This window comes from Sus scrofa, chromosome 13 (genome assembly GCF_000003025.6).
Source record: "Sus scrofa isolate TJ Tabasco breed Duroc chromosome 13, Sscrofa11.1, whole genome shotgun sequence".
In the NCBI taxonomy this organism is placed as follows: Eukaryota; Metazoa; Chordata; class Mammalia; order Artiodactyla; family Suidae; genus Sus; species Sus scrofa.
In genome coordinates, this window is record NC_010455.5 from 182,402,192 (window position 1) to 182,429,637 (window position 27,446).

At 38.7% G+C, this 27,446-nt stretch overlaps 2 protein-coding genes across 3 annotated transcripts in view; one reads left to right on the forward strand and one right to left on the reverse strand.

The window, feature by feature from the left end:
* C13H21orf91 (chromosome 13 C21orf91 homolog) overlaps positions 1 to 6,871 on the reverse strand; it is a 34,476-nt gene extending 27,605 nt beyond the window's left edge. The window contains exons 1-2 of the mRNA XM_003483342.4: positions 6,752 to 6,871; positions 5,700 to 5,833 (exon numbers count right to left, since the gene is read on the reverse strand). Of these exons, the coding sequence (XP_003483390.1) occupies positions 5,700 to 5,826 (127 nt within the window). The 5' untranslated portion in view covers positions 5,827 to 5,833; positions 6,752 to 6,871. The remainder of the gene's footprint in view (positions 1 to 5,699; positions 5,834 to 6,751) is intronic.
* The window catches only part of CHODL (chondrolectin), a 420,685-nt gene continuing 400,160 nt past the window's right edge, over positions 6,922 to 27,446 (forward strand). Inside the window, exons 1-2 of one of the 2 annotated variants that reach the window (XM_021070837.1) lie at positions 6,922 to 7,088; positions 9,342 to 9,376. The gene's annotated coding sequence lies outside the window, so the exon portion shown is untranslated. The remainder of the gene's footprint in view (positions 7,089 to 9,341; positions 9,377 to 27,446) is intronic. The other variant, XM_013981213.2, reaches the window with a different exon arrangement.

Consider the following 27,446-nt stretch of genomic DNA (forward strand, 5'->3'; position numbering starts at 1 on the left):
TTCAATGCGGTGTAAACTTTAATTACTAGAAAGGCCTTTCTATGACCAATTTTGCTAGTTATCTATTCAGTATCCTTTGTCTCTTTCTTTGTAAAACACAGATTTTATTTGGAGCAGGTTTTCTTGAATGGTTAGTGAAATGTATATGAAATTGTTGGGTAGGACTTTAGGAACTGCTCTTTTTCAGATACAGGAGAGAATGCTAACATGCACTTTTTGTCAGATTCCTTTCCTTTCTGAGAATAAAGAAGCAAAGGCTGGAGTTCCAGCAGCCACCTTAATTCATATGATGATTTCAACAATGGCAAGTATGTGATAAGCAAAGTGGATTAGAAAAACAGAAGCAGCCTGAGTCCTTCTGATCACAGAGCCACCATACCAATTCCAGACTCAACTTCTCTTTTGCTTTTTGGCTGTACACAGAGCATGCAGAAATTCCAGGGCCAGGGACTGAACCCATACCACAGTAGCAACCTGAGCCACTGCAGCAACAACCAACTGCACCCAGACTAAACTTTTAATGAGACATATAAATATCCGTTCTGTTTTACTTCATCATTATTATTTATATATCCTATTGCATATAGCCAGACCTAATTCCTACTGGATTTATCTAATTGAAATTCGTGTATGATTTAAATTTTAAATTCATCCTAGACTTTAGAATTAGAAAGCTTAACAAAGTTAAAGGGAGAAAAAAAAAGAGGCCATCATACTTAGGGCAGGGGCAAGAATCTGGAAACTGGCTCCTCAGATATGGGTTGCTAGTTAAGTCACAAATACCAGTTGTTTTTAATACAGTCTCATTTATTTAAAAAATTCTCTAAATTTATCACCAATTAAACCTACAATTCACTTCCATCTGTCCCTACTCTTGTCCAAATAAATGACGTTTTACTATCAGAGCCATTTTATTTTATTTTTTTGCTTTTTAGGGCTGCAACGGTAGCATATAGAAGTTCCCAGGCTAGAGGTTGATTCAGGGCTACAGCTGCTGGCCTACACCACAACCACAGCAACTTCGGATCCGAGCCATGTCTGTGAATTACACCACTGCTCACAGCAATGCTGAATCCTTAACGCACTGAGCGAGGCTAGGGATCAAACCTGCATCCTCATGGATCCTAGTTGGGCTCATTAACCACTGAGCCATGAAGGGAACTCCTGGAGCCATTTAAAAACTGTTTGAATTTATTTAAAGTGACAATAAAAGGCAGTTAAAGAAGTTCCCATCATGGCTCAGTGGTTAACAAATCTGACTAGGAACCATGAGGTTGTGGGTTAGATCCCTGGCCTCGATCAGGGGGTTAAGGATCTGGCATTGCCGTGAGAGCTGTGGTGCAGGTCGCAGACTCAGTTCAGCTCCGATTAGACCTCTAGCCTGGGAACCTCCTGGGAACCTCCACATGCCGAGGGTGCGGCCCTAGAAAAGACAACCAAAAAAAAAAAAAAAAGGCAGTTAAAGAAAAAAAATTAACTTTGTATCTGTATTTCTAGGTATATCAAAAGACAGCCAAGCCAAAGTTCAAAGTCACATTAGGTGTTATATTTAAAAGTGCTATTTTAGTTAATAGCAAGGCAAGATATTTGCAGTTATGGAAAACAAGCGAAAGAGGTTAATGCCGGATGAGTTAGCAGTTTACAGCCTTCTTATCACAAGTAACTTGGTGGGCCTTTACGTAGGTGGAAAGATGGTGGTATGCCAGAAGCAGGACAGAGGAAGAGTTGACAGATGGAGTAGTTAATAACTAGTCTTGACCTCCAAGCTAAATCAGGGATTTAATATTGAGATTCAAACTGCTCCCTGACTACTAACCATGTGAACAGTGTTTCGGTCAAAGACACAGAGAATCAAGGAAGAACAGATTAAAAGTAGCATTGATTGGGCTTACCAGTGCCTTAACCAAGAGAAAATGACTACAATTTTCCTTGCTGGAAAGATTACCACAGATCTGAATTTGGGTCTGTTTCTAGAAAAGTTCCTGGAAAGTTCAACAAAGGAGAATGAAGTGAGATGGATTATAGTCCAGGCATGAGAAATGAGAAATGCGTGAGAAATGCTTACTAATCAGCTAGCAAGATCAGCTATACACTGAAAACTTTTGGCATAAAAGGGATTGATCCTGTTTTATAAAAAAGTTTCTCTCTACAGAAAAGAAAGGAAGTCAAATATTAGAGGAAGATAAAAATACTAATTATTTGCACAGTATTTTGGCATAAAATAAAAACTGATAATATGAAGTAAATGACTGGAGCCCTAGATCTCTCCTCCATCCCCCAGCTTTAGTTTCATTTCTGACTTTGTTATATCACAGTTAATTTTCATCTGGCTCCTGACCACCCTGGGCTACCTTCCTCTCAGTCTTAATAGCCTAGGGAATGATAGTAAATAACTTTAGAGATTTTAGCACCACCAACTATGATGTATATATTAGTGTATTTGATCATACATGAATAAAAAGTTTATAGTGTCTTAGAGCCAAGGACAGGTCATAAGTATTAAGTTTAGGCATCCATCTCCTAATCCTAGAAGTAGATGAGTAATTCTAACAGTGAATTACAGGTGACTCCCTACCCCCACCCCACATCAATCTCCTTAAAGTGCGTTTCTTAAGTCCTTGAAGTATATACCATCTATGGCTTGGAAGTGTATAAAATGTAGGTACTCATTTCCTTTTAAGTAAAATTAAGTCACACACAAAAAGGGCAAATTTTAGAGTCATGTTCAGAATATGAAATCTCTCCTACAAGACTGACTGTCTTTTGTTATTTCTCTTTCATCTTCACATTTTATAAACATAAGCATGTGTAATTTTAAACACTCTGAATAGATGAGTTTTGATTTGACATAAGCCACATTTGCTTAGACCGGTTTTGATCTGACATAAGCAACAATACTACAGATGTGTGGATTCAAAACCAGCCTAACTGTGGTCTCAAAACTAGCTTAAAAATTCAAAAGAATGTTTAACTAGCTTAGCTGAAAAAAGAATAAAAGGCTTTAGAGCAAACATAGAAATTTGTAAGCTAAGAAACCAAGCAACAGCAACATTACCATCCACAAAAAAGTTATCTCAAACTAGTAAAGTTAAATGTCATATTTTTAGAAGTTCCTCTTAGCTAACATTTACTGACTGGCACTAAGAATTTGGTAGGGGAAAGTAAACTTCAAAAACATTTAAAATGGTTTACTCCTTTGAAATTAGAGTGTTATGATCATTATACAACTAGAGATGTGATAAATTCATTTGAATAATAAAATAAAATGGTTTACTGACATAGACAAAGAATATACCTTTTTATTTTTCAGTTATGTGATTACTTTATTGTCACTTTTTAAAATTGATTTTTAAAAACCATGTACTGATATAAAAATGGAAATTTTGTGGAATTCTCATTTCTCACTTTACCCTAAAATTTCTAAAGTTTTAAAAAATAATCTTATGATATTAAAATGGTTACAATGCATAAGCTCATCATTGTAGTAAATATGAAATGTATTATTACACTTATGAGAATTGACTTCAGATAAATTGAGAAGAAAATTTAAAATAATTTTTCTTATAAAAGGTCTAATTGGCATTAAAAATATGAAACTTTGTATGTAGAGGATAAAGGGAAACAGTTCTAATTCAAATTGGGAATTATTTTTGTTTTTTAAGTTAAAGACAACTGTTATTTCAACAATGTAGGACTTATAACAAGCTTATATGTTGAGATAGACATTATCAGAGATGAAATATTTATAAGGATGGTACTTGAGGACTATTTGTATCTTCTCTACATAATGATGAAGAACCAGTTAAAAGGCATTTAAAAAAAAAAAGGCTAGAGAAGCAAATATGAAAGTTCAGTTTTTTGCAGAAAAATTCTATCACAGTATGAACACCACTAATGATGATTTAGCAGGAAGCACTGGTTAGGAAAAGTTGGCCAACTGTGTATCAAGAACAGCAATTAGGATTCAGGAAAACAGGTTTCTAATATTAGCCCTATCAAATAAAATAACTATTGACTGTAGATCAATGGAATTAAAATCAAATATACTAGAACTAGATTGCCAGGCTTCAAAGCCTAGCACTGTTATTTATTGCTGTGCAACTTCAAAGTACATTTTTTAAGTCTTGAAGGTGAAGCTTCATCAACTTTAAAACAGTAGCCATTCCAGAGCTATTTTGAGTTGAATAAGATAATCCATGTAAGGGCTTAGTTCTGTGTCTGGCACATAACAACAGCTTGCATCACCACTAGACAACCTTGAACAGTCCAACTACCAGCTACCTGGTTGTCATGTTTCCCTCAATGTAAATACAGGTTTGCACTGGGTCATTTTTAATGCCTTTGCCCACCTAAAATTTAAATTTACATTGTAAAAGAATATATAGGGCCAACTCTTTTTCTAAAGAATGTGCATTTAGATCTTACACTCTAGCATGATTAAGGACACAGTAATTTAAATGCTACAGAAGAATCGTATTACGTCATCCCTTTGAAATTAGTTACTACATTTACTAAAGACAAAGCTATACGTATTCTACACAACCCATGGGAAATCCATGATCTTGCATCCATTACCATGTTTAGCAACTCTAATTCTTCTCAGTACAATGGCAAAACTGTCATAGCCAATATGATTTTAAATGGAAAACGAATGTCATATAATTAACTCTACATGTTTTAGTAGTCTACTGATAGTTATAATTTTGACTTTTACTACCAAGATTCTAAATATATTAATTTGGTACCTACAACAATTTCTGAAAAACAAGTCCTAATATAGAAATCTCAAGGTAGATAATCCTATTTTTTTTTCTTTGGCTGAAAGAACATTTGATATCTCCTACTTAATAAATAGAACAAGATAATGAAAATTAAAGGTCTAACAAAATCTCTCTACTGAAATGTTACAATTCAAAATTCAAATGGCAGGCAAACTTTTTCTATTGCCAGAATAGTAAGATTCTTCTTAGTGTGACTCATAAATATTTAAAAATTAGAATTTACCACAGCAACATCAAGAACATATCCCACGCATTTCTTAGGGACAAACTATGGCTATCCATAGGAACATCAACTGTACACCAACTCAAACGAATATTTTCAGTAATAGAGATTTTTTAAAAAATTACTTATAGAACTCTTTTCCATATACTCTGAAGAAATTTTAAAGGCTTTTTTAGCTTAAAAATTATTAAAAGTGTGTATAAAAGAGGTTATCTAAATTTTTTTAAATGTTTTCCAGATAAGATAGCTCTGGGGAAAAAAAGTTCTAGTTCACCTCAATTAAGTACTAGCATGTTAGGCCGAAAGAATAAAATTACACTTGCCTATCAATATGTTTGGTTACCTTAGTTCTTAATATTAAAACACACATTCACAGAGTTTGTTAAAATCTGACAACTTAAGCTCCCAAACCGGTAAAGTTTACCAATCAATACTCATACTTCATTTTTACATTATCGAAACTGTGATTAATACTGTGGGAGTTAAAAAAAAAAAAAAAAGGTTTCTCTTAAATTCACAGCTGTGTTAACTTCAGCTTCATTTCCAGAAACCCTTATCTTTAACAGATCTCCACACTACATACGTGACAAAATTTCCAACCATTCAAGAAACTTTAGTTTAACCTTATAACTAGTTCAGCATAAAGTAGTTCTGTAAAGGTCATGCCATAAAATGAATCTATACTGTATCCTTACCATCAATATTTAGTTCAAAACAAACGTGGCAGAAGGAGAGTGTTTCTTTATCTGTTCCCAGTTTACAAACACTGCAAATGTTGTCATCATTCAAATCAATGTTTACAAACTGCTCCTCTTCGTTCATAGTGTCCCTATTAAGAAACAAAAAAGGAAAGTTACACAATTTCAAGAACTCGCCATTACAGCAACATCAGGAACTTCTAGGAAGAGAGGACGCTGCTCAATTTATCTAATACAACAGCCCCATCAAACATCGCCATACTTGTACTTAAATATTTCACTTTTATTAAGTCACACTATGCCTAAGTACCTTTCTTGGTCCTGTTTTTGATTGAGGATATCTGCCAGAAAGCAGTTTTCAGGTATTCTAGTCCGCCCCCACCCCATCGCGGACGAGGCACAGAAAGAAAGAGCTTAGTAGAGAGGCCTATGCAGCTCTCAGGGTCCGCAACCTACTTCACCCTGTTAAACGTAGGGAGAACAATCCGCTCGGGACACTGCTTCGCTAACTTCGTTGTGGGAACCTGAGATGCGTTTCGCTAGCTCGGCGTGGCGAGGTTTCCTATCCTGAGATCCGAGGCAGGAAAATGCACGTGGAAAAGCGAACACTGGGGAGTGGGTCCCGCCTGTGTCCAAAGCATCCACACGGAAGGCCCGGCAGCGGCTCCGCTGTGCTGCTTGGCACGGCCGGAGGCGGGGTGGCCAGGCCAGGCCAAGGGTCCCGGAGCCTGGCAGACGGGACGGGACTGCCGTGTCCCTTCGCCCCGGGCTTCATCCCACTCAGGGAGAAAGCGTTCGAGGGCCACCGCAGCCAGTCCGCCCAGACTGGGCGCCTCGGGGAGCCGGGTTCCCTCCCGGTCTCTGGGGTTGGGGGCAAGCGGCTGACCCTCGGGGTGCCGCGGTCCCCGGACGTCTCTTTGACCGTCCGCCCTGGCGCCAGGCGCGGAATAGCGCCAGGGTCCACGGAGCTCAGAGTGCAAAGGCGGCGGGACCGCGGGGCCGGGGACCCGGGCGCAGGCGGGTCGGGGTCAGGGCAGCGGGGTCTTTACCGTCCAGCCTCGCGCGCCGCCGCAGCCGATCCGCGCGGCTCGGACTCTTCCACTATTGTTTCCGGCCGCAGCGCGGGCGGCAGCGGCAGCGAAGACGGCCGCGCACCGGCCCCGCCCCCTCCCGCCGGTGCCATCCCTCCGAGGCTCTGGGGGGGATGGAGGGGCGGCGCGGCCCAGAGGAGAGCTGCGCGCTAGCTCAGCAGCGCCGGCTGCCCCCCGCCCCCCTGCTGCACCGACGCCGAGTTCTCAACTCGGATTTTCTCCTGCTTCTGGGTCTCTGGGCTCAGGTCCCTTACCGTTCTGCGGAAGGTGGCTCCTCACACGCCCCCTCCTCGAGGCAAGTAGATAGAGGAGTCCGTTACCACCTCCCCCTTTTCGCGTAGTGGAAACTGCTGCCCCCGGGCGGGGGCCGCGGGGGGCGGGGGCAGAAAAGAGGCGAGTGTATGCGAGCGAGGGACTGAGATGCGGGTAGAACTTTGTGTGACATCGGTAGACTGGAGCAAAATAGTGTCGCTGAACTTTCAGTTATGTACCAGTTGAAGTATCTAATGAGGGAAGAGTTCATGTTTCAGGTTTCATAATTTGGAGATAATTTCAAATTCAGAACCTTATTTTTTTTACAGATTGTTATAGAAATGGGGCGCCCCTCCCCTGAAATACGGCTCATTCTTTGTACGCCCACGAGGATAATCCCGGAGCCCCACCTCTCATTTAAAAAAACTGTGGCACTTAAGATCTTTTCCGGCTTGGCTTGACATTTTATGCCATTCTTATTTTTTAAAGATTATAATTCATGTAATACTTTCACTTACATTTTCTATTGTAAACTTCAGTCTAGAGAAGAGAAAAGAGAAGAGTTCTCTCTCTCTCTCTCTCTCTTTTTTTTTTTTTTTTGGCATCCGAAAAATGACTACCAGATTATCAGTTGGTTAGAAACAGCTGGGACTTGAACACAAGGCTGCCGATGGTTATTTTCCAGAGCATCACAAATGCTCTGTATTGGTTACACTGTATCGGATACACTAACACAGAGGAAGGGGATTAGGATGTTAACCTACATGTGATTGGTGGTAGGAATGGATTCTACAGATCTTGAGAATTTCTAGATCAAATTTGCATTTGATGTAAACCATCAGTGACTAAGAGAAGTGATCTGTGTTCTTGCTACATAAAGTGTAGGAAATGAACCAGCCTCAATGGCCTCACTTTCCTGGTATCTTGTTAGAAATGTAGACGATCAAGTCTCAGCCAAGACTTCTGATCAGAACCTGCATTTTAACAGGATTCCCAGGTCTTGATTCCTGTGTACATTTGTTTGAGACGATGTAATTGAAATAGAATAGTGTGTGTGTTTTCTATTTGAATTTCACATTCTAGATCAATATGACTAAAATATCTTGTATTTTGGATTCTACTCATCTTTTCGTTGAAAGTGCTTTCTAAAATCAGTTTCCTTGTATGGAGCAAGTCTTCATTTCTTAAGGTTATCTCTTTCTGTGGCATTTACCCTTTTAATTTCCCTTAAAATTTAATTTTTTTTTTCTGCTTTTTATAGCCGCACCCAAGACATATGGAGGTTCCCAGGCGAGGGGGCGAATTGAAGTTACAGCTGCCCGCCTACACCACAGCCACAGCAACACAGGATCCGAACCACATCTGTGACCTACACTGCAGCTCACGGCAACACTGGATCCTTAACCCACTGAGGGAGGCCAGGGATCCAACCGGCAACCTCATGGTTACCAGTCGAATTCATTTCTGCTGCACCACAATGGGAACTCCCCTTAAAATTTATTTAAAATTATCCCTTTAATTTTCCTTCTTAGCTTGTTTTTTATTTTTACTTTTAAAACAGGAAAATTTTATTTCTGTAAGTTATACCGCGATGTATAAAGTTAAAAAAATACAGTCCCAGAGTTTTGTCAAATGTATACAATAGTATATCCGGCACCACAATCAAGATATAGAATATTTCTGGAGTACCTGTTGCTGCTCAGCAGTAACAAACCCGATTATATTCATGACCATGCGGTTTCCATCCCTGGCTCCGCTCAGTGGGTTAGTACTCTTGTTGCTGCCAGCTGTGGTGAAATGCAGTGTAGGTTGCAGATTGGATCTGGCATTGTTGTGCCTATGGTGTAGGCCAGCAGCTGCAGCTCCAGTTCCACTCCTAGCCTGGGAACTTGCATATGCTGCAAGTGCGGCCCTAAAAAGGAAAAAAAAAGATAGAGAAAATTTCCACAACCCCAAATTTCCCTATCCCCCTTCTCAGTCAAGGTCCCTCCCAATATCTGATCTAATTTATGTCACTAAAGGCAAGTTTACTTGCTCTAGAACTTTATGTACATGGAATTAAACAGTATGTGTTCTTTTGTGATTGACTGTTTTCAGTCAGCGTGTTTTTGAGATTCACAATGATGTTTTGTAATAGTACTTCCTTTTTTATTGCTGGATGATATTCCACAGTTTGTTTATGTATTCACTTAATTGTTTATGCATGCTTGAATTGTTTCTAGTTTAGGGACTACTATAAAGTTGCTATAAATACTAATGTAAAACTTTTTGTTTGTTTATATTTTCTTTCTCTTAGGTAAATACCTAGGAGTGGAATTGCTGAGTCATATGGTAAGTGTACACCTACTTTTAAAAGAAATTGCCAAACTGCTTTCCCAAGTGGTCGTTCCATTTTGCATTGTTAGGACTGTTTTGTCTTCTTGATGATTTGACCCTTTTATCACTATACAGCTTTTTATCTCTGGTATTATTCTCCTGAAATCTACGTTCACTGACATTAATCTCCTGCTCTCTGTGATTAGTGTTTTCATATGTATTTTTTCTCATTTTAAAATTTTTACCTCCTCTGTTTTTATATTAATGTGCTGCCTGTTTCTATTAACAGATTTTTTTTCCCCCTCCTGGGTATGAGTCATATTTTCTTGCTTCTAATGTGATATGCTTTGATTGGATACTGAACATTTTAAAGTGACTTTGTTGAGTGTGGTAGTCAGAATAGCTTCCCAAAGATGTTCACATAGTGAGGATATGTAAGTAACATAGCAAAAGAAATTTTGCAGATATAAGGGGAACTTCAGTCCTAACACTGCAAGAAACTGAATTCAGCCAAAGCACTGAATAGGTTTGGAAATTCATTCCAATACCCTGCCAACACCTTGGTTTTAGCCTTGTGAAATTCTACATGGAAGATTAAAATAACATTGAACATGAATTTCTTACTTAAGGAGATAATAACTGTGAGATAATTAATGGTATTGTTTTAAGCCATTAAATTTGTATTAATTTGTTATATCAGCATTATAAAACTAGTACATTGAATGTCTGGATTTTTAAAGAGTTTTGGGCTTTGTTTCGGGAGGGTGTTGACTCTGATGGCTTATTAAACGTTGTGAGAGTCTAGACTATCCTTTTGTTAAAAGAATTTTCTAGTCCTCTCCTTAAGGAGTGGCATAGGCTTTCTATTGTATGTCACAGGTCTTCAATGAAGTTTCTATACTCTAGTTGGGTAAAACTCAAATGATACTTTCCTTGGGAGTACCAGTAGTTCTTCAGAATATTTCCTTGGTAATTAATTTTTGCTCAGCTTCTTGGAGCTTCACCATGTACACACACAGCTTAGGTTTCAGGTGAAGACTTAAAGCATATTCTGAAACCTTCTATGTATAGTTCTTCCTTTCTAGAACTTATGATTGCAGATTGCAGACATCTCATACTCCCCAAGCTCAATCTTTGTCTCCTCAGTCCAACTTTTCTTGGATTTCCTTTGGGGACTATGGTCTGAAAATATCTCCCTAGTCATAAAACCAGGGCTCATCTCATTTGTTTCTTTGTGTTTGGGGGATCACGTTTTTGCTCTGCCTGTGTTTCAGTATCTGAAAATAGATATTTCATGTATTTGGCCCTGTGTTCTAACTTTGAAGAGCTATTCTGGTACTCCTTACTTCATCCTGGCTTGAATCTCTTGTTATTTTGTCAGTGAATCCTTCATTCATCAAACAAGAGCTTCTTCCCAGGTCTCTTTGCTTCTGATCTAGTTTTTTTCAATTCATCTTTCACAGTCCATTATGAAATGAACACAGGTGAACTCTCCTTCTCAAAAATTTATCATGGCTTTCTCATAACAGTAATACATATATCTGTTTAGCATTTAGTAGACAGTTACAATGGGCTTTCCAGTTTACTGTCTTATTTGAAAAACCTAACTTTTATTTGCTTGGATAGTCAAGGATTTTATCTTTAATTAATTGCAATCCTTTCTAATTTAGTAACTCAGTAAGGTGTGCAAAAATGTGCTAGAAACTATAAGGTGATATACAAAGTTTAGTTATACAATTGGTTCTTGACCTGAGACAGACATTATCTTCACTTTAGGCTTAAATCAATTAGGAATCCTTTCAGATGCAAGTAACAGAAAATCTGATTAACAGTTTCTGAATCAAGTAAGGTTTTATTTGTTTCACCAAACAAGATCAGAGGAACCAGCTGCTGGCAGTGTTCTCTGGTGAAGCCCCGCACAAACCCCTGAGTCCTTGTGTTTTGAAGTGAAAGGCTTTATCTTTAGCCTCTCAGGCCTCTCCTCAGTCTCAAAAGGCTGACTCAGGAGTTAATGATTAGGAAATATTGTTACAGCTAAAAACTAGTTAAAACAGTCTCCATTACGTCATGCCCTTCCTTGGCCCACTAACTTACTCTAACCTGCTTTTCATAAATGATTTCTTCCTTGTTTAATTGCTTTCTTTTACTAATGGTTAATTTCTAGAGTTGTAGTGCACCTGGTGTTTTCATTTCCTTTAAGACAGTTCCTAACACACTCTTCCTTTTGTGAGCTCTCTTCGCTGCAGAGAGAAGGTCAAGGTGCAATAATCCCAAAGACCACCAGAAACCATCCCCGGACCACCTGACTCAGACCTTGATAACTTTGAAATCTCTATGGAGGGAGAAGAATGCTGGCAACCCTAATCCTTTTCAACAGCCCTGGGTTTTTTGTTGTTGTTGGGTTTTTTTCTTTCTTTTTTTTTTTTCTGTCTTTTTGCCATTTCTTGGGCCGCTCCCACGGCATATGGAGGTTCCCAGGCTAGGGGTCGAATCAGAGCTGTAGCCACCAGCCTATGCCAGAGCCACAGCAACGCAGGATCCGAACCGCGTCTGCAACCTACACCACAGCTCACGGCAACGCCAGATCGTTAACCCGCTGAGCAAGGGCAGGGATCGAACCCGCAACCTCATGGTTCCTAGGCGGATTTGTTAATCACTGTGCCACGACAGGAACTCCAAGCCCTGGGGTTTTTTTGAGCTAAACCTATAAAACCTCTTGCTATCCCTTCTCAAGTGAGGACACCGTTTTGAGGCATTAGCCTGCTCTGGCCTCCTTTGCCTGGCAAAGCAATAAAGCTATTATTTCTGCTTCACCTAAAACTCTGTTTCTGAGACTTAATTGGTGCTGGTGTACAGAAGCCAGTTTCAGCTACACTGGTGCATTGTGTGAGGACTACCCTCTCTGCAGCTATTCTGGCTTTCCCCTCTCAAGAGCAGAATGGCTGCTCTACATTTAGGCAACACATATATTGTCTTCCAGGCAAGAGGTAGAAATAGAAGAGGTAGGGAGAAGTGGGAGGGAAAGCAGCCTCTTTCACTTTTGTAAGGAAGGAAAAGATTTCTTGAGAGACTCCAGCAGATTTCTGCTTATATCTAATCAGTGTATATGGCAACAATGGATTTTAGAAAAGTGAGTATTTAGTTTTCTCAGCCTCTAGGACAGAAGGCAAGGAAAAGAAATCAGGTAGATAAACCAACAATGACTGCTAGAGAGTTTACATAATTTTCTTTTCTGAAAATCATTTTTATGTCTGTTGCGGTGAAAGTGACCCTTACTCATCATTCTAATCAATGATTGCTAGAAAAATTTCTCTAATATCTTCTTGCTTTTCTGAATCTCACAGCTATTGTTCATGCCACTGATATTCTTGGTGTTTTTTTCTGACATGTTCCCATTTTAAAGGATTCAGTACTTAGTGTATCTGTCCAGCCATCCCTTACCTCTGCTGTTTTTGCTTCTCTTCATGTGTTAATTCATTTTCTGCTGTTGGAGATGTGCTTCATCCATTTAGCCTAAAAGATTGGCACATGCAGCCCTAGGCTTAGAGCCTTCTAGTGTCGCAACCCTAAGGGTGCCTCAAACTCCAGATATGTGCATAATCTATTGCACAATTTTTTTCCACTTCTTTGTACCCTCTCTCTGCCAAGTGACCTCATAGTTCACCGTGGTGGACAGAATATATTTCCCCACCCCAAAGGAATATTAATCACATGACATGAGCAGAGGCCTTAAAAGTGATCGTGTGGTTTAGCTTGGCTTCTTGTGCCTCTGCCATACATCACTAAGAGATGTTAACCCTGATAGCTGCTGGACCAAGGAGGATGAGAAACATGTGAAGAAGAGCTGGGTCCAGTCTGTAGCCTAAAGCTAAGGAGGCCCAGCTGACCTGTAGACCCATCATAGATGCTTGTTGTTGTAAGCACTGAGTTGTAGATTCTTTCTTTTGTGCAACATAATGTAGTGATAGTTGTTAATACAGAAGGCTTCTAAATGGCCAAGTTGAATTCATATGCTCATTCCTGTATCAATTACAGTAGCTAGCAGTTTAATGGGCCAGAGTTAGAGGACATTCCCACTTCTCCTCCCTCCCCCTCCTTCCCCAAATAACAGGTTGGCTCTGGCAAGGGGCTACAGGAATTAAAATTTGATATCATGATATGGGAGAAGAATTTCTCTGAAGAAGAGTGGTTGTTGTTACCAGAAGAAGGGAGTTGCTTTAAAAATATAACTAACAGGCAAAAACTATCATAAGTCACTTTGGTGTTCTTTATATCTCAGTTTTCATTGGTAGAATTTAAGCTGATTGTATGCAAGGAACCCTGCTTTACTCATCTGTATTTCAACACTTACTTTACAAATTGTGCTTGTTATCAGGATTGGGTTTCACTGCAGTAGTGTAAAATCCCCCAATGTAAGTGATTTTAAAAGATAGGACTTTATTTTTTCTCTGGCATTAAAGTCTGGAGATGGGCAGTCTAGGGCAAGTGTGGTGTCTCTCACCCACAAAGTCCTCAGGAATGATGCTGCTTCTAGCTTTCTGCTTTCTGGAATATGAGCTCAACTTTTGGTGCAAGCGATAGCCCCTTTCCTTAGAAACAGATTTTAAACAGCAGGGTAGAGGAAGATGGGAAGACAGAGCTAGGAATATATACCAGCTGTTTACTCAGGATATTTCTCAGTAGCTGCTACAGAATGTTTCTGGTTAACCCCCACTCTTTCAGCGGTAAGAGCCTAGCTGAAAGGAAGAATTGAGATCAGATTTTTAATTCAGCATCCATACGCCCAGCTAAAAATCAGGGCTTCTAAAATAAAGACTGAGGAGTTCTCCTTGTGGCTCAGCAATAATGAACCTGATTGGTATCCATGAGGACATAGGTTCGATCTCTGGCCTCACTCAGCAGGTTAAAGGATCTGGCGTTGCTGTGGCTGTGGCATGGGCCAGCAGCTGCTGCTCTGATTTGACACCTAATCTGGGAACTTCCATATGCCCAGGTAGGATCCTAAAAACAAACAAACAATAATAATAATAAAAATAAAAATAGAGACAGAATTCCTGCTGTGGTGCAACGAGATCAGCTGAGGTCTCTGCAGTGCCATGATGCAGGTTGGAATCCCCAGCCCGGCACTGTGGGTTAAAGGATCTGGTGTTGCTACAGCTGCAGCTTGGATCTGATCGCTGACCTGGGAGCTCCATATGCTGCAGGGTGGACAAAAAAGAAAAAACAGGGACAAAGGGTATTAGAATAGGCAACAGGGAATCTCTGTGAATAAATATTTCTTGAGTAAATATGTTGAGAGAATGAATCCTGTATTAAAATTAAAATTGGGGAGTTCCTGTCGTGGCTCAGTGGTTAACGAATCTGACTAGGAACCATGAGGTTGTGGGTTCGATCCCTGGCCTCGCTCAGTGGGTTAAGGATCTGGTGTTGCCATGAGCTGTGGTGTAGGTTGCAGACGCGGCTCAGATCCCATGTTGCTGTGGCTCTGGCATAGGCCGGCAGCTACAGCTCCAATTAGACCCCTAGCCTGGGAACTTCCATATGCTGCTAGTGCAGCCCTAGAAAAGACATTAAAAAAAAAAATTAAAATCGGTTATTAAAAACTGAAGACTAAATTTTCAATCTTAGATTTAATGCTGGGTTAAAGAATCTATTCGAAATAAAATATCTAATTTATTTTTAGTAATCAAGAAAGCCAAAATTGATGGTTTTATAATTCTTTTTGCTTTACACTCAAATTGTACACTGTGGCAGGATCAGTGCTGTTGATCCATTTTCTAAAACTCTAATATTTATAGGATTCTAGACCAAGTTTAGTGCTGCTCCAATGGAATCCTTAACTCTGATGAAAATGGCTCTCTTAAAATTATGGGTCCTTTTAAGCTTAGACAGGCATCCCTTTGAAAAGTTTGGGCTACAAATATTTGCATTAAAGAGATTTACCACCTGTGGTTTCAGTAATGCTGACATTATGGGTAAGCTGTCTGCTGATCCATTGTCCTGTTGTGCAAGCAGAACAAACCAAACCTATTTCCAGTCTGTGGATAAATTCACTGTTGGTGTTGCTGGGAGGAGATTGGGAGTTAACTACCAAGCTATTGATTTTTTTTTTTTTTGTTTCCACTGTGGGTCAAATCTAGTCTTTAGTAATGTGCACAATTCTTGCTGTTAAATTCAAGGTGATAAAAAGAAAGTTTGGGATTGATGTCTGAAGTTAGAAAAGAGTCTATAATATTGTACCAGAGGTTTGTTCTTATATTTCACAGTACAAATATCAGCTGTCTAGGTGTGGAATACTCAAACTAGAAATTTAAATATTTCTGAATTAACTATTGATGAGCCTGTTGATCTTTTTTTAATTTTTTTATTATTATTTTTAATTTTTTTTTTCTTTTTGTCTTTTCTAGGGCTGCTCCTGCAGCATATGGAAGTTCCCAGGCTAGGGGTCTAACTGGAGCTGTAGCTGCCAGCCTATACCAGAGCCACAGCAACGTGGGATCTGAGCCGCATCTGCAACCTACACCACAGCTTATGGCAACGCTGGATCGTTAACTCACTGAGCAAGGCCGGGGATCAAACCCACAACCTCATGGTTCCTAGTCAGATTTATTAACCACTGTGCCACGACGGGAACACCAGCCTGTTGATTTAGACGTAGAATATTTTAAATTTCAGAATTTAAAATTTTCAGAATTTTCTTTAACTCAGAGAGGTTTGTTGATGGGAAGTGATAGCATTAATGATAAATGAAAAAGAATACATTTTTTTGAATTTATACTAATATGTTACTTTTCCACAGAAATTCAAACTAATTAAAAATTTTCAATACTTTTTTTACTAATTCAATCATTTATTTATTTATTCAATCAACAATTTTTAAATTAAATGATATCTGTATTTAAGGTGCTGTTCTGGGTCTTAGTTATATAGTAGGGAGCAATAGAGTCCCTACTCTTGAGGAATTAACATCTAGCACAAGAGACAGGCATTAAATAATGTCTTTTGGAATTGAGTTTTTAATGGCATTGAAATATATTTTCATTTTAATTGCTATACCACATAAAGATGTCTAAGTACCACACTGGCAAATATCTTTGTTTTTTTTTTTTTTTCGTTATTCTGCTAAATTTTATATGTTAAGTGTAATAATGATTCGCTTTTCTATAATCTGTAGGAAAAGATGTATCCCATCACAGTTTTTTAAAGATAACTAGAAAATGATAGTTTTTAAAACTTAAAGAAATTTAGCTATTTTGAAAGAAAACTCCATAAACTGAATGTTTATGTTCTCCCCAAATCCATATATTGACATCTTAACCATCAATGTAATGTTATTTGAAGGCAGGGCTTTGGGAAGTGATTTGGTTATAAGGGTGGAGCCCTCATGAATAGGATTAGTGCCCTTGTAAAAGAAATCTTAGAGAGCTCCCTTCCCTATGAGGACTCTGAAAAGGTGGGTGTCTGTGAACCAGGAAGTAAGATCTCACCAGACACTGCAGTGCCTTAATCTTTGACGTCCAGTCTCCAGAAATAAATTTGTGTTGTTTATAAGCCACCTTATTTATGGTATTCTGTAATAACAGCCCAAACTAAGATAAAAGTTTTCTAAAGTGTATTATATTCTTTTTTGCCATCTTAGCCTATATAGAAGATAATTTCTACATTAGCCAGGAAGTTAAATTTCTGTGTTAGGGTACACTAAGTTGTTGTAAAAAATAGGCTTACAATATCAGTGACTTAATGAACAGGAAGGTTATTTCTCCCTCACGGAATAATCAAGGGTGCCTCAGGTTGATAGCAGCTCTTTTCCACATTCAGGGACCTGAATTCTTCCATATTGTCAACTTGCAACTTTTTTTATCCTCTGGGACCTTGTCAGCAGCTCAAGGCTTGTTCACCACTTTGGGTTTCGGCCAGTAGAAAGGGGAACAGTGTGGACAGGGTATGCCTCTTTTAGAGACCTGAATCCTGAAGAGGCAGGAACATATCTCATCTACTTGCATATCATAGCCGAGATTTTAGTCACATGGTTACATAGATCTGCAAGGGAGACTGGGAAATGTAACCTAATTATGTGCCAGGAATGAGGGGTGGATGAATATTGGCTATCTCTCCCATAGCCTGTGACTCTGGCTGCCAGGTTTTTAAGCATATTCTTCTCACATTCATTGGTTCTCCATGCAAGACACATAGAGCATGCTCTTGCCTCTCCTGAGGGAGACAACTCAAAGTTCCATCTGGTTACTGTATCCAGCTCAAATCCAATGAGTCCTGGTTCATACTTCGTCTTTTCGTTCAGTTGTAACTCAGGTAGATCAGGGTGGGTCAGAAAATTAAAACTCCTATTCAGGCAAGGGAAGAATGAGAGCCACAGCTGTCACTGGTCTGTAGCACTGATGGTGATGACCCGGGCAGGTCTCAAAGCCCTCTGCTCTAAAAGTGCAGAAAGTTCCTTGATTGGATCCTGCTTCTGAAAGTCCTGTCCATTGCTCCCTGTGGTCCCCTGCTCTACTCTCTAGAAGGATATTCCTTATCTGTTATTCTTCGTGGCTCATAGATTCTTTACCAACAATCTTAGTAAGCTCCTAGTTTACTTGCTCCCAATATCTGTAAGCACAGCCCCCAGTTTTTCTGGCTATATTATATACAGTACTTCAGTTTTTGCTTTCTTGATCTTCCTCTGAAATGTTCTTTTGTTTTACTGGCAGCTGTCTTGAGGCCATCTGAAAAATTAGGCTGAGCTGGGAAGGCAACATTTAATCATTATCATGTCCTCAGGAGGCCTTCTCTGATCTTTAAAAAAATTCATCACCTTCATATATGTGTATATATATATATATATGTATATATATATATATCATACTTATTGTTGTTTCTCTTCCTCATTTAGCATATAAATTCCATGAGGTTTGAAAGTTATATTTTATTTTATGCATTTTAAAGATAGAGTATTGTACCTCCCAAATATTTGTTGAATGAATAAATGAATAATTTGAGCGTGTGCTGACTTTTCAGGATCTGCTATGTGTATCATGCTGTTAATGCACTGTGCAAACACTGTGGGTTACAGCCATTTCCAACTCTTCAATGTAAACAGAATCATCATTTTGTTCATTTGGTAGAACAGTGCAGGAAGGGCGCATCTCTGTTCTCTGTTTTCTAGCCATAGAAATCTCTTCTGTGCCAGTTATGGAAATTCCATTCTTCTTCATCTAGTTCAACAAGGACAAGTTTCAGTTCTTCTTCGTCTAGTTTAACAAGGACAGGTGGCTAGTGAGAGGTAAGCAAAAGTGTGGTAGAATGGAAAAACCTCTGGAAATAAAGCTCACCCTCTTCCTTTTGGTTTTGGCTCCCCTTTACTCTTGTGTTGATGTGATGGTGAAGTGTAAGCAGCCGTCTTGTGCCCATGAAGGCAGACATTGCTAACATAGTGAGGTTGGAGGAGTGGCAAAATAGAAAGAACCCAACCCATATGACATAATTGAATCACTATACCAATCTTAGATTTGCCTCAGTCACCATTTGAGAGAGGCGCTTTTCTGTTGTCACAGGAGTGGCACCAATAAAGGCAATTTGGCTTTATTATTTCCTGTCTATTTAGACATTATCTCATTGGTGGAGAAGATTATAGGGTTAAGGAATAAGGTGTGTTAGTTTGCTTCTTTTTCCTCCATTTCTGCTTATAGGTCCTCCTTAAACATCCAGGAGAATGGAATGTGTTAGATCAATTTGTTAGATGTGTTGGTCAACTTGTGGCAGCTTCAGTACTTTGCTTAGGCTGTTGGTAAAATTTGTGTGTATGCCTAGAAAATAAAGTAGTTTCAGATTGTTAAATATTTCAGTTTAATTCTATGAAAAACTATAATTTTTTTCCCCAAAAATAAAATGGGACAAAAAAGCCCTGTAGCCCTATTATCCTGAACTAGCTGTCTAGTCATGGATACATTGAACCATTTTTTTTTCAACATCATTCAGTATGTGCAAATGGTAATGTTATCTGCCAAATGAGGATGTGGGCTTTATATCCAGAAATCAGTAGAAGAAGATGACTATATCTAGGTCTTTTTCATAATTAAAGTTCAAATAACAAATTCATGTATGCTCAGGATGAGTCTTAGTCTCTCAAAGTGCATCATAATATGAGGTTCATTGGCTTACATTTTATGCTGGGCTCATTGACAGTTTATATAGGAAAAGAGCTTATATAGCAAACTCATGAAAAGGTAGTAACTTGGAGTAGTACCCTGATTTCTGATAGAATTAACAGGTGGATTAATTTATGTGCTTATGGAAACTGTTCAGGAGCTACTCTTAGTTCTTAGTTTGGTTTATTGAAAGTTTGTGGTCAGAGCTCCTTGCTGGCTCAGTTTGTGTCAAATACCTTTGAGTAGTTTGAGAATTTCCATTTTGTCCTGTCTATGCTCTGGTCACCTACTTCTCTAATGGCATTTGACTCTTCCCGTGTGTTTGCTTTTGCTTTCTGATATATAATGGCAAAGTGCAGTTAACCAGACGTAGGGGAGAAATTATAATTTTCATTTTTGGTGCACATAAACTTGTTATTTTACAAAGAGGAACTATTTATGTATATATCCTAGAGGAAAACAAAAAAATAGAATATTGTGAAAAACATCTGGGGAAATAAAGCTAGTGACTATCCCTGTACCAAAGCATATTTTGATTTTTATAATGCCTTCCTTCAGAGGCCATCAAAGTGTTTCATGCATTATTTTATGTTAATGACATTCCTACTATTGTATAGGAACAGATGCTTGTCTAAATTGTGGCATTGAAGAGTGACATATTCATGGGACAGTGATAAGAATGAGTCTAACAGCAGTGAATTTCCCATCAGTCATGAAAGATATGTTTATTCACTACCATTCCGTATATGGTACCCTGTATTGTATACTGAGTTATTATAATGCCTACCAGGGGGTCTGTGAAAATTCTGGCTTGCAAGACTTCCACGGGGTGTACTTGGCATCAGATTGAATTGGAGTAACATAGGCAGAAAATAAAACTTGCTCGAAGGGCATCATTGAGTACCCCTTTTGAGACTTCTTGCAGCAGCCTCGGACCAATTTCTGCTTCCAAGGTGACATTTCAGGTGAAAGGAGATGAGATACCTACATGTGGTCCAACTTGGCTTGAAAGCCTCATGTCTCAAATAGAAACAAATATTTCTTATAATGATGTTTGAGGCATAAATTCCAGAGTCCCTGTGAGAGGCCTGCCTAGTTTTGAGAGTCATCACACATAGGGAGCCCAAAACTTTGCTTTCCCATAGTTCTTAAAGCTCGTATATAGTTTCTCTCCTGCCAGATGCATTTTGTCCTTTTTTATCATAAGAAGTGTTTGTCTAGTAGTACCATTTCCATGCTACCTTTTTCAAGTTTCCAGGGAGACAGTGCTGTCAAGTTAACCAAGTCAAGTTTGTTCATAAAGGACAAAAAGTTTTGTTAAGGCTTTATTCACAGTCTCTTCTGTGCTATTAAGACTAAGAAGCTTAGCAGATCTTGGTCACTGATCAAGCGTACACTTACTCTGGCCCCTAAAAAGATGGAGTAGGTTACATTTAATTTTCCAGCTAACAAAAATATTTTCCAGCCTTGTTATTTGATAAGTAAAATCCTTTTATAACATATTTTGTATTTACAGCTTTAGGTAGAGATTGAATTAACTCTTGGCACTTGCCCAGGAATACAGATCAAACGTAGTAGAGAACACAGCCCCACTGTTGGGAATTCCCGCTGAGTTAAATGTTGTAATCCAGAGTGAAACAACCTTCAGCGCATAATCTGACTCTCTACTTACATCTCACAGGGCACAGGTGAGGACAGATCTCCCCATGACTATAGGAAATACAGGCATATCCTAACAGGATTTCTCCTCATTTAACATTTTTTCTCTCAGAATGCCTGTGACTTTTAATACCAAACGTCATAAAGTGTGTAGATCTTAGCTGTGTATATTTAGGAGAAATTTATATTTAGCTTGTAAAATGCAATAGGATGTGTATTTTTTGACGTGTAATTTACGTGTGGTGAAATGCATATGTATTTAAATGTACAATTCAATAAAAAAAAATCACCCAACGATAATCCATATCATTGTCAAAATATAAAACATTGCCAGAGTTCCCGTTGTGGCTCAGTGGTAGCAAACTCAACTAGTATCCATGAGGACGCAGGTTTGATTCCTGGCCTCACTTACTGGGTTAAGGATCCTATGTTTCTGTGAGCTGTGGTGTAGCTCGCAGACGCAGCTGGGATCCCGTGTTGCTGTGGCTGCGGTGCAGGCAAGCAGCTGCAGTTCTGAGTCGACCCCTAGCCTGGGAACTTCCATGTGCTGCAGGTGTGGCCCTAAAAAACAATATGTGTATATATATATAACATTGCCATCACCTTAGAAAATTCCCTCATACTCCTTCTTGTTCAATCTTTTGTTTTGCTATACCTAGTGCAAACATTATCAGTATCAATTAGTTTTTACCAGTTTTGAACTTCATATGAAAGGAACGATAAAAGTATTACCTCTTTTGTTTCTGGCTTCTTTTTTACTCATCATGTTTTTGTGACTCATCTATATTATTGTTTGCAGCAGTAGTTCATTTATCATTGTATGCATATACTACAGTTTGTTTTTCTGCTACTTCTTTTTGAACAGTTGTGTGGCTTCCAGTTTTAATCTATTATGAATATGGCCACTATAGGCATTTTAATACAAACTTTAGATGGACATATTTTCAATTCTCTTGAGTCAAATACCTAGAGTAGCATTGCTGGGTCACAGAGGAGGAATACACTTAACATCTTAACACACTAAGCAGTTTTCCAAAGTGCTTGTGCCATTTTGCACTCTCATCAGCAATTTATGAAAGATCTGGTTGTTCTGCATTCTCATCTACACTAGGTGTTGTCAACCTTTATTCTTAGCCATTCTACTATGGGTAAAGCTTCTAGAAGAAAGAAACATGAGAATATCTTTATGACCTTGAGGTAGGTAAAGATTTCTTATATAAATCACTAACTATAAAAGAAACAATTACATAATTGGATTCATTAAAATTAAAAGTTTCTGCTCTTTGAAAGATACCTAAAAAAATGAAAAGCAAACTACAAACTGGGAAAAAATATTCACATTACATATATTTGACAAAAGACTTGTACCCAGAATATATAAGTAACTCATATATCTCAATGGTAAAAATACACACTATTGAATAAAAGAAATAGCTAGATACTTGAAGAGACGTTTAATAAAGGAAGACATGCAAATACCCTGTAAGTACGTGAAAAAGTACATAGCACTGTTAGTTATCAGTGAAATGAAAAGTCAACAAAATATTTCCAAAGAAACAACGCATAGGAAACTTTTTCAGTTATTTCAGCCACAATAGCAGATTCATCTGTTGAAAAGCTCTTGAGGCATCAGAGAGGAGATGTTCAGTATATTGCTTAACTATTAGTCATAGTGATTTGTTCATTATCGTTTGTTGGGAAGTAATGTTTTAAGAACCTTATGTCCTGGAGTTCCCGTCGTGGCGCAGTGGTTAGCGAATCTGACTAGGAGCCATGAGGTTGCGGGTTCGATCCCTGCCCTTGCTCAGTGGGTTAACAATCTGGCATTGCTGTGAGCTGTGGTGTAGGTTGCAGACGCGGCTCGGATCCCGCGTTGCTGTGGCTCTGGCGTAGGCTGGTGGCTACAGCTTCGATTAGACCCCTAGCCTGAGAACCTCCATATGCCGCGGGAGCGGCCCAAGAAATGGCAAAAAGACAAAAAAAAAAAAAAAAAAAAAAAAGAACCTTGTGTTCTAACATGATGGTTAATCATTTAGGAGTATTTTTTACTGAGTTTTAGAAAATTGGCTGTGGGTTTTTGGTTTACAAATGTAGATAATTTTTTTCCATTTTAAATCATGGCAATTAGGGTCATAGTAAGTGTTTTTATATAGAATTATTCAAGAATAGATTACTAAAATTGAGGGAGATGAGTTTATTGATTGATTGATTAATTGAATTCTACAATTAAAGGAGGAATGAAAAATATTTAAAGACTGTACTTTTTATTTAGAGGTTAAAATATTTCTTAAAATAATCTAATGATCATTTTAAAATCTGAAGTTTATATTTTTCCAAGCTAATATTACTAAATGACCTAGTAATTAGTTTCCTAGTATAATAGAAACAATAATATTACCTTTTTTTCTTAAAGACTTCTTCCTTTCCCTCTTTTCTGTTCTTCCCCATCTCAATATTTAAATGCCCAGAATATAGAGTCTAAAATAGACAGATGAGTAGATTGTTATGTGTGTCTTTATTGAGCTAAACTGTAACTTGAACTAAGATGAACTGAATTTTATTATTATCATCATCAGGAGCCCTTTAAAATAAAATGTATTTGTAGTTCCTGTTGTGGCTCAGTGGAAATGAACATGATTAGTATCTATGAGGATGTGGGTTTGATTTCTGGCCCCACTCAGTGGGTTAGGGATCTGGTGTTGCTGTGGTATAGGTCGCAGATGTGGCTCAGATCTGGTATTGCTGTGGCTGTGGTGTGGACTGGCAGCTGTAGCTCCAATTCGACCCCTAGCCTTGGAACTTCCTTCTGCTATACCTGCGGCTCTAAAAAAAGAATAAAATGAAATAAAAAGTATATTTGGTAACTGTTCTAGAAATTCTATCCAAACTCTCCCCAGAACCAAAGATCCTGTGTATACTAAATGTTCTATATTAGCAATTCAAAGTGATAGGTCAATGTCATGAGGCTGCCAGGATTCTCAGCGGGATTAGGCTTCTAACTCCCCTCTAGAGCAGGCCTCTCAACCTTGGCATTGTTGACGTTTTTGGTTGTTGATTGTTATAGGGACTGTCTGGGCATTGTAGGATGTTTAGCAGCACCTTTGACCTTTACCCACTAGTTGCTCACAGCAGCACCCGCAGTTGTGATAACCAAAACTATCTCTAGACCTTTCCAGTTGTCCTATGGGGAGCAACCCCTGTCCCCCCCACCCCCCAGCAACCTGCTGCTTCTCCCTCATCGTCCCTACTGAGAACCACTGCTTGAGAGTTTATCTAATTATCAGGTCAACTTTAATACCACATGCATTTTTTGGAATCCTTTAGACTTTAGAATGGACAGATCTTTGAAATGTCCTGTACTGAATCAGAATATTGGCTAGTGACCCTCAGTGATCCAAACCCAGCATTAAATTAGAATCATACCAAGCCTCAGAGGGAAGGCCAGACATGAGGAAAATAGCCATTCACTTTGTTAATTTCAATTTGTTGTTGAAGCATTTCAGTCAATGAATTATTTTGGTTTCTTATAAAATATGTTATAGTTCCCCAAAGAGTGCTCTTTATTCTCTTAAGAATGCAATAAACGCCTTTATACCTGCTGTAAATATAATTTTCACGGGCCCTAAAATCATATATATATATGCCAGACAGGTAACATTTTATTTGCCCATTATTGCATTTAGTTTCTATTATATACCCTTTTCCTCCTGATGCTATGAAACTATATCTAGTCATTTCCGGGTGAACTCAGTCTTTGTCATGCTTTTTTCAGTCAAGTTTAAAATTGTGTCCGTGGATTTTACCTTCCTCTGCTCCTCTTTAGGGTGACACTCCCATTCCAAGGCTTATTTATGGTAATGACAGAACAGAGGTTGGGGTGGGAAGTCAGGGAGGGAGAGTATCTGCTCTTTAGTGGTCATAGTATTTGTCACTCTTCCCAGAGGTCACCTGAAATCTTGGCAGTTGTAAAAACTTCAGTTGCATGATTCACACTGACGTTTGAATTACAATTTTAAGCCCTTTTGGCCCTCAGCTCTTTCCTTCAACTAACATCTGAGTCGGGCTTGGGGAAGTGCAGAAAGTTTATTTGTCCACTTCTCAGTGGTGAGTGTAAGGTAGAATCAAAGTTGTCATCAAAGCCTCTTTTTTTTCCCCCTGATGTCACACTCAGCCATGTCTAATTGTTGATTGGATGTCATTATGGTTCATGCCACCATTTTTGCTCTGATGCTCGGGTACCAAGTTGAAGTGCTAGATCCAAGACACTACACTTTTCTCTAACCTTCTGCCTCCCAAGCAACCCTCCTGGGAGAGAGGGTCCTGTTCCAGTCCTCCTGGCATGTGCACATAACCTTTCTATGACTTCTTCTCATCATATTCAGAAGACTCTTATTTTCTTGAGTGGAGAGGAAGGATATAGTATTTCTCCGTGAGTTCTTTTGCAATGTCTTCGCTGTCCTAGAACACTGCTTTTTAAAGCTGAAAGTAAAGAATATGACATTCTTTTCTGCTATTTTACAGTAAGTTTTCTTTTCCTGAGTTCAGAAATATCTCAGAATGAATAGAGTGAGGGAAAATTCTTGGGGCACCTTTTTTTTTTTTTAAATAATAGAAATTACAGAACATTTGCTTTTTAGGGCCTCACCCTGAGGCATATGGAGGTTCCCAGGCTAGGGGTCCAATTGGAACTACAGCTGCCGGCCCACTCCACAGCCATAGCAATGCAGGATCCGAGCCGCGTCTGGACCTACACCACAGCTCATGGCAACACTGGATCCTTAACTCACTGATCGAGGCCAGGGATCGAACCTGCAACCTCATGGTTCCTAGTTGGCTTCAGTTCCACTGTGCCATGATGGGAACTCCAGAACATGGATTTTTAATGAATTTCATATTGCAGTGAAGACACTGATCACTTAAAAACAATTACATTAAGTATCCACACACTCACTTCAGTTCATCATTTTGTCACTTGATATATGAAAACATTACAACCTCTTTTCCTTTTCTACCCAGAACAAATCAGGTTCTGGCATCTTCCTAATTTTATCTTATGAGCTGATTCTGGTCTATTGCCATGGCATGGCTACCCCTTTCTACTCAACATAACTAGCGCTTTTCAATAGCCTGCCAGCTAGGCTCTGGTTTCACTCCTATTTTTGTATACTGATTCCATATGAATATGTCTAATAAATAGTATAAGAACCTTCAATGGTGTTGTATCGCATCTGAAATAAATTACATTGACATCCTGTATAATCTGACACCAACTCATTTTATAAAATTCACCTCCCATTTCTTCCTGTAATGAAATCTGTAATTCATTTGTGCAGGAGAAAACACTGAGAGTGCTTACTGTGTTCCAGACACTGGGAAATAGGCAAAAGTTTCATTCACTCAGACGGAAAGGTTCTTAATGATAAGAACTGTGACCAACAAGAAGCAGTGGGAGTGCTTATTACTTCGATAGATTTCATGTTTCTATGCATTTTTCTATCTCAGCCAGGCTGAATTACTGATGTAATTTAAAAAATTTTAGTAGCTACATTAGAGAAACTAAAAACAAACAAGTGAAGTTAATGTTAATAATATATTTTATTTAACCTGATGTATTTAAGATATTACGATTGCAACTAATCTGTATAAAATTATGAAGATAGTTTACATACTTCTATCCCCTAAATTTTCAAAGTCTGTTGAGCTTACACTGCTAGCACCTCTTAATTTGGACTAGCCATGTTCAAGGCCTCAGTAGCCATGTGTTGCTAGTGGTTACCATATTGGATAGCTGTATCTAAAGCATTATTTTGCCAAGAGTAAGGCTTTGATAAGGATTGGAACACTGATTAATCAGTAGAGTGAATGGCCTTTATGAAGAGATGGAAGGGAACCATCATATACTAACCGTATACCATGTGCTTATACTATTAAAAGCCCTGTAGTTTGTTTTCCCCCCAAAAGCAGAGTCTGAGGTAAGCATTTGGAAGAAGGTAATCCCTTAGAGAGATGATTCCAGGAAGCCAATTAAGGGTGCATTATTGAGCCAGTATTGCTATAGGCAGCTGATGCTCAATTCTACTGAGTACCCTCCAAAGAACTGGGTAGAATTGGCTTGAGAATTGTCCCTTCAAAAATAGAAGACAGGCATTTGTCCACTGACTCCCATTGATTGAGGGTTGCTCCTCTGGTTGTTAACTGCCCCATGTTTCTAGACTGTTCTCAGAATGCTGAAAAATTTTATATCTTCAGAATAAGTCCTGAGGCAGAAAAGCTGAGAGATA